We start from the raw sequence: 11,597 nt of genomic DNA, 5'->3' as shown, positions 1-11,597 counted from the left end.
TCAGTTCCAAGTAAAAACTTCAAAACTGTACAAAAATAAGGTTTGATTTCTTTTTTCATTCTTCATAATACATTCAATAAGATTGCAAGCACAGATACCCAAGTAATAATAGATATCTGCAGTCAGGAATCAATAACCACTCCTGAAAGGAATGCAAAATAGGTCTATTTACACAGGGCACTCTTTTACACCATACTGCATATAGTGTATATTTAAAATAATAAAAAAAAGCATAGACAAAGAACATTAAACATCTAATATAAGGTAGTTTTTTTAAAGAGGTTTTTTTTTACTTAATAGTGTGCCAAAAGAATTTTAACTTATTAAATAATATATTCTAAGTGAACCTAAAATTTACGAACATAAAATGCATTTTTGGTGTAATACATCAATTAAACCAGCAAATAGGAAAAAAAGAACCAGAAACAAAACCCAAACTGTATATAAAGTAGTATTCTCACCCAGCAACAGAAGCACTTATGTAGTTATTAAAAAAACCCAAAAACAAAACAGAAGAAAAAAAAAAACCAAACCCAGAGAGGCTTTTTAAAAACCCACTAAAACTAACTTATAACTTAGGATATTCATACATAAGATATTCAGTGATTCACTAATACTGCAAAACAAGCTTTTTTGTGTTTTTTTTTCCCTTCCCCCTTCCATTTCCCTCCCACTTTCCCTCATTCCCCTTCCCTAAGAAACAGTGGTTTCTTCATGCTTTCTGGGTAAGAATCAAACATATTCCTGCCCACTTCCTCCCACCCTTCTATACCTCCCCCCAAAAAAGGACAGAGTGTTTTCTTAGCATTAATCCTGAGCACACTCTCTTCTGGGGGATATGTGTGATTTAAGCTTAATAGGGTTTAATTCCCCAAAATTTTAGAATGTTCCATTACTTGAGGTATTTCAACCTTCTTCTGAGACAATGCCTTGTATCTTAGCTGACTCATTGGGCAGAGAAAGTAAGGGCTGGCTAATACCCGTTTCAACTCTGTATTCTCATGAAAATGAAAAGCATTATTCCAGACTTCCCTGCCACACAGAAAATAATGCAACACCATTTACGTTTTAATCCATTCTCTATTTGATACAGTACTAGCCAAAGATAACAAAAACTAGAGCCTTTAAAGAGATGTTTGGTAGTGCACTCTATCATGTTTTAGCTTGTGTGTGTGTGTGTCTACATACACACTCGCACACATATTACATTTATATATATATAAAAGACATATATATGCACACGTATACACGTGTGTGTGTATATATATCTGCATGTAACAATCAGGGAGAAAGGAGTTTTGTTCAAATTTAAGTGATACAGTACTTTTAAACCCCTTGACAATAAAAGGGGAGGGGGAGGTGTCCACTCCTGTTCCCAAGTTGAGCAAGGGGTTAGTTTATATAGGTTTTTTAAATGGGCATATTTTGTTTGCCCCGATGTCCAAGAAATACAATTCCAGTGTCAATGGGCATCTCATCAGAACTCATCAATTCTGTTCTGCAGATATTTTAATATTGAGTCCATCCCTTGTGCTGAGCCCCAGATTTTCTTCAAAACTTCACACTCCTTTTCATTTGCTTGTTCCAAGTCCAACTTCATGATGTTACGTACTAAAGCTTTGGATTCTTCAAGTACCTAGGCCAAAAATAAAAAGGGGCAGTTGGGTTAGTATTCCATGAGAGCTGAGCAGCATGTATCCTTACAGGTTTATACGGATGAATCCTGAAGTTGATTGTGAACTTAAGCTTATCGATCCATGGACGTACTATGACTGTAAGAAACATTTCTCATAGTCTTTCTTATAGCAACAAACAAAAATTTTCTTTATCCTGTGCCAGCACAATTTACAAATGCACAAAGACGTGCAAATAATGAAAACCATGAAATTTGGCTTTATAACTAGAGGAATCTCCAAGTGAAGGGCAATCATAACACTATTATCCAGAACTGCTCTAATAACCAGGCAGACTTTGAATCTCTTGAGCATTTAAAATACACTGAAAGATTTCATTTGCTTTTCCATGTTAATTTAAATTCCTAATTCACAGAACAGCTAACTTGTACTGCACCATTTCTTGTAAGAAAGCATCAAATAGTGGTCACTTTAGCTATCTTGTGCAACTGCTGGTAGTGCACACAACTGTGAAAGCACTATGTGTTCCTCATAAAACTGAGTTCAACATACAGTCATGACATTATTTTCTTGGTAGTTTAAACTGCAACTCAAGACAACTCAAGATTTCTGTGTTTTTGTGCAGTTCTCAGGGTAACTGTTTATACTGTTGAGTAAGTTGGACTTGAGCAACTACATTAAAACCAAAGTATATTATAAAGAATCCAATGCTGGTTTATGTTCTTTATCATATGCTGTAGTACATTGTGGTTAGAAAGAGTCAGATATAAACTTTTTAAAAGCCACAGAAACAGAAAGATGCACAACAACGTGTCAAAAAATGTTGCCCTGCTATAATGCAATCTTTGTTTCACAGTCTTTCATTAGAAAGACAAAATAACGCAGTCTAATAACACTTAAATTAATTCTTATTCCTCCAATCTTAGAAAATGCAAGAAAATAAAGGAAACTTACAACTGAATTACATGTGACAAGTTCCTTAATTCGAACCATTACTTCTTGTGTGAATGTTCCTGGCCAAAACACTTGAGAGACGAGTCCTTTGGCACAAGCTTCCTGCGCCGTCAACTTCCTTCCACTGAACAACATTTCATTGGCCTGAAGGGATAAAAAGTTACTTCTGGTATGAAATGTAATGAGACAAAACTCATCAAAGGAAAAATGTTCAAAACAAATAAGAAAAATGCCTGCACTATTTGAAATAGTTCTATTATAGCTCTTCCAAGTTTTAATTAAAGAAGACTGGCCTACAGATAGCTGGTTCGTGGTATTGACTAGTAGTTATAAAAATATGGAGGTCTATGATTAAGGGTTAAACGTGAAAACATCTTTTGTCATTTTCTGGCTCTGAATGTTCAATTAGCTTTAGCTTTCTTGCAGTATTGCTGACTTGGATATCTGCATATGTGGTAATAGCTTATAGTGCCTGGCAAATGTAAACCAGCAATGGACACATCAGCTTGCACTTTATAATAAATAATGTATTCCAATTTCTGACCACACTCAGATAAACATTCACATTTTATTCAAGAGTTCAGTGTCGAACTGATAAATCCTTCAAGATCTGATATAGCACTCATAAAAACACCAATAGTTAAAAGATCTTGCACATAATTTAAAGGTACAGAAAAAAGTACTACATTCCATGCCACAAGGTGATCTCCAGTTCCGTAAATATTGTTGATTTGTAATTATCACACACTTCACTATTTACCAATTTCCCCATTAAAGCTTCATCCTACACTCATTTGTGCTTATGCTTTAATTCTACCTTTAGTGAAGTTTCTTATATAGTTAAACTTTGTTTGCAGTGACATCTGCATGGAAACAGCCAGTGGACATTAAAAAGTCAAAATAATATTTAACCTCAAAAAAAATCACTTTTACTGTTTCTTAATGACTTATTTACATTGAAAAATATGACAAACTCATTATTGGACTCCGGAAATACAGGAAATAAGGCTGTTATAAAACACTCAAACCTGGCAAGTGTAGCATGTCTGAGGGCAAAATTCTGAGTTTTTTAATGTTTTCTAATACTGGAAGTTTTTATAATTATTTCAGCAACTTTCAATTAAGGACATCACATTATCTATTGACTGTGAGCACTGTGGTCCTAGTATTACCATTTTACACACAAAGCAATTTGAAAACTCTGCTACCTGTTAGTTGCCCCCCTGTAATGACATACAAAGTCTGGGTGCTACTGGCAGTTTCTGTCCTGACTCCTTGTCATCAGTGCATCTCATAGTTAATATGGAAAGTTGTGATTCCTGTATATTAGTTTATTTAAAAAGGAGCCTCTTACAATATAATCAATTTATATAACCCTATAGTTCTCCCTGCTGTGAATGCAAAAATCAAATCTACAAGGTTGATTAACCTTTCCTTCTAATTTTCCACAATATACGTGAAGAAAAATAACCTGAAACACTAGCTAAAAACCAGCGATGTATACAAGTTTGTCTAAAACACCAAAGAATCCTTTTTCCTAAGCAGATGTGGAAAAAACACTCTTCCAACATAAATCTAAATAATACTTAACATTTATATCAAAGATCAAAATGTGAAGTCAGTCTAACTGTTAGGAAAGGCAGAAATTTAAGTCAGCTGGTCAAGTTTCCATATTCTTCCAACATATCTTTGGTAGCAAGGATGCAATTGAATGCTAGAAACCGTTTTTTTCCCCCCTAAAACATAGTGACAACTGTTAAGTTCTCCTGAATGTGAAAAACTCTTAAGTGAGAATGGTGGAGTAATCTTATTTCTGCCAACTGTAACACAGTATTAGCATAATAGCTCACACAAATTGAGCATTCCCATTAATGTTCTCACTTGACAGGGTTTGAAGGGCAATGTCTTGCTCTGGCATCTTCACTTTTGATCTATACACAACATGTGCTGGGGACTCACTGTTAAACAAGTTTTAACCGTATAATCAATGCCTTGTACCTCCTGTAAAAATTAGGTGGTTACTTTCCAAGAAATATAATACAGCACTACAAATGAGTATGATAAAAATATTTCATTAATAGAAGATTCTCATTAGCAAACTTCATTTTCTACTCAGTCTGTCTTTCTCCTTCCACAGAGGAACTTCCCTGGGACCTCCTCTGGTCTCTCTTTTACAGTGATGGCTTTGAGGCTCACCAGGGACCTTTCATGCAAGCCTGCATGCACTAGGGCCCATGGTGCATCTCCACTCTCTTGCACTATGATCAGGAGGCAGCTGAACTCTGTAATACCTGAAATCCTGGCTGTGATGTAGACTACAGGCACTATGGAAACACGTATCCTTCGTGGCTGACAGAAAAGCATAAGAAATACTGCCAAGCATATTGGGGACTGACATAGAAACCCAGCATGTGATCCTTGATCACACAGCTCCTGTGCTGTCCTGTGTCCAGAACCAGATAACCAAGAGCAAGAACTCCACAGAAGACGCACAATAACATATCACCCTGTACAGACATTGCCTTTATCTCTACTACCGATTAATTTCAAAACTCAAAAGCCAAGGTCAAGAACCCTTCTAAAATTCTTGGTATTCCCAATACAGTATCAGTTTTGAGTCCTAAGGTTTGTGCTTCAGATTTCCTGTAATAAGACCACTGTTGAACTTGTTCTGTGAAACAACCCATCCATGACAGACCTGCTCACCAGCCCAGACTGACCCCATATGGAAGATAGTTCCAGCAATCTTGAAGATTTTTACACAGTTGCTTCTAACAACATTGCACTGACTCCGACTTACGAGAGCTAAGGGTGGACTAATATTGCCGGATTGATATATTTGTAGAAAATAGTATGATGCATCAATTCTTACTTTTGTAGGATATTTTCATTTTTTCCCCTAAATGTTTTGCATCTCACTCATAACATCTTTCTGACGACTTCTCTCTCCCTTTCACAGGTAAAAAGCATGCTGCTTTATCAAAGTCTTCAGTATGGATTCTGAACATATTTCATGAAATCTGCTTGTTAAAGTTCAGCTTTGTCCCATACAGCACTGATGTCACTATACTGCAGAGGGTCAAGGACAGTATGAAAACAGTGGATTTTTTTCTCCCCTTTGCACTGAACATTATGGATTTGTTAGCACTGGAAGCTTTCAATTTAAATCTTTATATTTAACAATGAGAGCATTCACAAACACACATGAAAGAGTATACTAGGGAAGAGCTTCTTGTGTTTTTTGTACAACTGCTAACAAAATGAAAAGTAACAACCACAAGTCTCTAAAGGACGAGGATGGATGGAATGGATGGATGAATGGATGGATGGCCAAATAAAAAGGGAAAGGAACAATCAGTAGTTTGAAACATGCTAAGATATTATAGATACTCTTATAACTGTTAATCTATTTCAGTTACCTTTTCTGTTCTAACAACTAAATCCAGAAATCATATAATTAGTCATTAGATCTGGTGTTTTCATATACTGAAACCTATATTTTTAAATCAACAAATACCTACAGGAAAAAACTTGTCTTTTATACATAAATAGTAACTTTGGAAAAAAGGGTGTAGCTACAAGCATTTGTTTCATACTGTCCAAATTGGAGTAAGACATAGGTCTATGTTTTCAAAGAACACAGCATGAAAAACTGTAAGCAGCATGAAAATAATGTAGGTAAAAGATTTTAAAACAGCTTTCTGTTACGAGTGCATGGAAACTGAAATACTTATTTTGCATACTCGCATAAGACTGCTACTGGCTGGTGACACAGCTCTCTGCTACGTAACGACACCAAGTACAGAGCCACCCAGTCTCTGCTACACTCTGATGCTGTGCTGAATGCAAGACACTGGTGGCTGCTCCTCATGAGCCATCAGCAGTAAAAGTGTGTCTTGGTATACAGGACATAGCCCTTCTGCTACCATCAGAGTTAAAGGTGCCCATGGCATGGGATTAAGTCCTGCGCTTGCTTTCTGTTCTGTGCATGCAGGCAAGGACTAGGCTGTAAGAGCAAGGAGCAGAGAAGCTATAAAGTGGTTTCTCATGAAAGGCTTTCATGAGAAAAAGAAAAAAATTCAGAAAAAGACAACACAGCAAAGGTAAAAAGTCTTGAAATCAGTGCTGGATAAATCATCACAACTGAATTGTGAAGCTGTCAGCTACCCTGCAAGCTACTTACAGAAGCCAGGCCCATTATCCGAGGGAATGTAAGGGATGAACATCCATCTGGACTTTGTCCAAAAGTAGTGTATGGTGTCTGAAACCAAGCCTTCTCGTTAGCCCAAACCACGTCACACAGAGGCAATATAGATGCTCCAAGTCCAATGGCTGGGCCATTTACTGCTACAATGATAGGCTTCTTAAACTGAATAAAAGTATTCACAAAATTCCTGAAGAGAAACAGAAACATGCACTCACTACATATATCAAGATTATAAAATATACCAGCCCTTGAAAACTCTGTAATAATTCATCTCCACAGTAACATCACTTTCAAAACCAACCTGATGACCTTCCACAATGAGGTGGTTATTTGGTGGATGAGGGGAGAAAGAACAGTGGATATTGTCTGCATAGACTTAAGAGAGAGGCTTTCAGCCCTGTCTCCCATAAGAGCTCCACAGTCAAGCTGTTGATGTATGAGCTGGATGAGCAGAGTTAGGTGGACTGAAAAATGTCTGAATGGCTGGCCCAGAGGGTGGAGATCTGTGGCATGCAGTCTAGTTGGGGGCCAGTAATTAGTGTTGCACCCCAGGGCGTCAGTGCTGGGTCCAGCACCGTTCAACAGCTTCATTCATGATCTGGATGATGGAGCAGAGCATACCCTTGGCAAACTGCTGATGAAACAAAACTGGACTGATACACTAGAGGGTTGTGCTGCCATCCAGAGGGACCTCAACAGGCTGGAGACATGGCCAGACAGGAACCTCATGGAATTCAAAAAAGGGAAGTGTGAAGTCCTGTGCCTGGGGTGAAACAACCCCAGGCACCAATATATGTAGGAAGCTGAACAGCTAAAATATCACCTTAGCAGAAAGTGATCTAGGGTTCCTGGTGCACACCAAGCTGAACTTGAGCTACCACTGTGCTATTGTGGCAAAGAAGGCCAACGGTATATCCTGCACTGCTTTAGGAGGAATGTTGCCAGCAGGTTGCAGGAGGTGATCCTACCCCTCTGCTCAGCCCTGGTGTCCAGTTATAGGCTCCCCCATGAAAGAGAGACTCAGGATGGTCTAGTAAAGGGCCATCAAGATGACCAAGGGAATGAGAGAGCTGGGACTGTTCAGCCTAGCGAAGAGAAGGCTCAGGGATTTGTCATCCATGTGTATAAACAACTGTGCCTCCTGCCTCACTAGGCACCACTGCAGAGAGCCTGGCTCTGTCCTCTTTGCATCCCCCTGCAAACTGAAACACAGGAGGCTCCCTCTGAACAGCAGGAAACGTTTTTTACTGTGAGGGTGACCAAACAGGCAGCCAACAAGGCCATGGACTCTGAGTCTTTGAAGATAGCAAAAAACCCAGCCTGGACATGGCCCCAGGTAACCTGTTCTAGGTGACATTCTTTGAGCAGGGGCAGGTTGAACAAGGTGACCTGCAAATGTCCCTTCTAACCTCAACCATTTTCTGATTCTATAAAAGCCTGGCTTTTCTCCAAGCCCAACAAAGCACAGTAATTGGACAGGTGCAGATTTAACACCCCTCCTACAAGCATCAGCTGATATGGCACTTGTGGGATACTCATATACCTCACAGCTCACTCAGATAAGGCTGCACAAGTACCTCACCTCTGGGCACCAAAACTGTAGCTACAGCCCTACTTGGTCTTCACTGTATTTCCATCTGGCATTGGAGTAAGGTATCTGTCTGTATTTTTAAGTGACGGTAATAAGGTATAAATGAACATGTCCAAAGCATTAATGATTTTCCTTAAGAAGCAGTCCTGGACTGGCAGGAGACAGCTTTTCTTAATAAATAAATCTACAAACCATATAGTAGAGCTCCATTTACACATATCACACACCTGTAAACTTCCTCCCTTCTCTTGATTCATCATCATGCTCTGGGTACTAGGCTACTAAGTTACAAATGCATATTCTCATCCTCATTATCAGCAAAAAATGGCAAATCATTCCAGTACCCACAAAGCATGAATGCTTCTCTGTTCTCGAACAGTAATGCCTTCAAGAGCTTCTTAGGAAAAAGTAAGCATCTATGTATGTATACATGCACAGGTAATTTTCAATTCTGCTCCTTACCTTATCTGTGTTACATATTTTTGTAGTTCTGCAAAACAGGACAATTTTCCTATATTTCAGCCATCACTAAAGGTTATGATACTGCTTCTTAACTCATTCTAGTGAACTGAAATAGCTACATGCAAAATAATTTCTGGAACCATCTTACACAAATCATCATACAAACATCCCATCCAGAGACTTAACGTAATTTTAACCATGTCTGAGCATTCTGGAGAGGACCATCTCTACCATACATATGAAAAATACCATTATTATAATTGAAGGGGGGGGGTGTGTTTGTAGGTCTTTAAGTTACCTTTGCCCATTTTTACAAGTCACACAGCCTTTTTTAGAAGCATGAAAATCAGTAACAACAATAGAAAATTGGTCTCTGAAAGAATACAAATACTCCAGAAGTGTACAAGAGACCAGGACCTCAAAACCAGTGTTCAAATGATAAGCTACTTGTTTGCACTTCTAAAACATATCTCCAAGGTCTATACTTTTTTCCATACATTTTCTTCTAGTTAGTAGTAGTTCAGCTCATTTTGTTTAAACATTAGGTTTGGTACCTAGCATTAGGATGATGTTCAGTAGTATTGATCTACTTCTCTGAAATATCCATCATTACACTGCTCTGAGTGTCCTGTATGAAGTTACACATTCAATGCACATCTTGTATTTCTATGTATTAAACTTGTTTTCCTGAAACTCTATGGCTATTTAAGTATTTTAAAATTGGTTTTAACTGGAGGAGTATTACCATACTACCAGTTATCATAGTTACATTTTAGTAGCAAAACCAGTGATGCATGAAATGACAACCCAAATAGAAAGGGACAGGGAGTGTAAAAGAAGTGTTGCATACTATATCACGTAACAGGTGAATGTCTGTGATCTTGTTGAATTAGAGGCTTTTGAATAAAAAAAGGTAAAACAAGCCAGGCTACACAATGAAGAATACCCATCAGATGACTGAAGATAACCTCACATACCTAATAGCTTCTGCCATCTTAGTGCTTTCCTTTTTTCTATCATCTGTTAAACGTCGTATAAAATAAATAAAATCAAGACCACAGCAGAAGATGCTACCAACTGCACTGAACAGCACAAGTTTACTGTCATCTGCAGCTGCTGTGTTCAGTGCACTTTGGACTTCCTTCATTACCTGAAAAATAAAAATTTCATTAGCATCATTTTATTCCATCATTCAAAAGTAGCATATTGCTCTCCTCCCCTTCTCCCCTCAGAAGATCCTCAACATCTTTAACTTTTCCTTAGGATCCACTCAACCATCATATAAGAAAATTTTCTTCATTATCAAAAAAAAAAGAAGTCAGAATATTAGAAGCTTTGCATTTCAAAAATGTAATTAGATGAAGATAATTAAATCATTAAGAAAAGATCTATTAGATGTTATCTGTAACTAAAGCACTCATTCAGCATTTCTGTAATTTGGACAGCAGATGGCATATGCAACCAGTACAGAAAAAAAAGGACCTTAATTCAGGTTAAAGCTTTTTTCAAGTTGCACTTTGTAAATCACCGCATGCCTTATAAAGACAGCACATGTTCAGAGAACATAGTTTCTAAACTCAAGTGACTTGCACATGAAGCCAGTTGTATTTGTAACATCTTACAAGCAAGAATCTTGTTTTGCAACTGAATGTTGTTTTACACACATTTGTGCCCGAAGAACAGACATAAATGAGGCAAGGACTTCAAATTCCCCCAGCACCCTTCCCCCCTGAAATAAGAATTGTTCTGACCTCTGGATTTAATGAATTATTTTCAGATGATTTTGTTGATAGCAAAATGTGTGTGAATCCATCCTGTTTCCTGACAACGATGTCTCTGTACCGGTACGCGCTCTCCGTTTGTCTCACGCTGAAGCGTAGCCTTTTATCAAAAGGTTGATCTCTCCTGTCATCGATAAACCTTCGTTTGCTGGCTGTCACTCCTGTTACAGATGTCTGTATATTGGTTGTACCATTGGCTGCTAATGCTTCCATAAAGGTAGATGTACCTGGAAATAGTTTAAACAATAGCAATTACATTTTATTAGCTCACCAGTCTCAAAATCCCTATGAGCGTGAAAACAGGTTAGTCATATTAAGAACATACAGCAAATACGAAACAGTCCCCTGGAAGTTACTGAAACAGACACTGCGCAGAGCAAAATTAAAGTGACAATGGGTTTCAAGAAATTAATTTTACAGTTGTGAGAAAATACATTTGAAATAAGCCAAACAGGCCAAACACAATATACTTATTTTTAGAGGAAGGGAGAGGTTTATTTAATGCACCTAATACTAATGCACTTCAGTAGGTTAATGCTCTGCTTTCTCCTTTTCCAGCATCTTTAAAGTCATCTAACAGCATCAATACTGCAAAGAGAAAGCAGAAGCCTTTTGTTTCAAGTGTCAGGAGAAGTTAATACACAGAAGAAAAAAGACACAATAAACCAAATAAAGAACTTGATTGACAAGATCATACAAAGCAAAATAGTCTTTAAAGAAAAATGGAAATGAAGAAATACAGACTATACTTCATTGAGAGAGAAACAAGATCCATGCAGTGATGGATATTTAATGGATTCACAGACAGTGAGATCTTTCTCATGTTAAGCAATTTTTGCTATTAGAATTGGCAAACAGAGCATTAAGTCTTTCCGGTCTTGTTCCCCATCACTTAAAGAGACAGAATTTGAAAGCATGAAAGTAAACAGGTCATTCCTTATGTCACAGAAAGGACAGGTTTTTCTGTA

General features: G+C 37.7%; 1 protein-coding gene across 1 annotated transcript; it reads right to left on the bottom strand.

The window, feature by feature from the left end:
* Positions 1–1,210: 1,210 nt before the first annotated feature.
* On the bottom strand, positions 1,211–10,852 carry CDYL (chromodomain protein, Y-like). Its single transcript, XM_009075203.1, has 5 exons — positions 10,600–10,852; positions 9,826–9,998; positions 6,772–6,982; positions 2,589–2,732; positions 1,211–1,636 (listed from the first exon to the last, which is right to left on the bottom strand). Exons 1-5 carry the CDS (start codon positions 10,840–10,842, stop codon positions 1,478–1,480), a joined length of 930 nt encoding a protein of 309 aa, XP_009073451.1. The 5' UTR covers positions 10,843–10,852; the 3' UTR covers positions 1,211–1,477.
* Positions 10,853–11,597: the final 745 nt, after the last annotated feature.

This window comes from Acanthisitta chloris, unplaced genomic scaffold, assembly GCF_000695815.1.
Source record: "Acanthisitta chloris isolate BGI_N310 unplaced genomic scaffold, ASM69581v1 scaffold450, whole genome shotgun sequence".
NCBI lineage: Eukaryota > Metazoa > Chordata > Aves > Passeriformes > Acanthisittidae > Acanthisitta > Acanthisitta chloris.
This window is presented reverse-complemented; position numbering and strand designations above follow the sequence as displayed.

Coding starts and splice junctions, on each gene's coding strand:
- CDYL (XM_009075203.1), bottom strand. CDS start 10,842: ATGGAAGCATTAGCAGCCAATGGTACAACCAATATACAGACATCTGTA. Junction 9,999..10,599: donor ATAATTCATTAAATCCAGAG/GTCAGAACAATT, acceptor TTTATTTTTCAG/GTAATGAAGGAAGTCCAAAG. Junction 2,733..6,771: donor GGATAATGGGCCTGGCTTCT/GTAAGTAGCTTG, acceptor TTATCCCTTCAG/GCCAATGAAATGTTGTTCAG.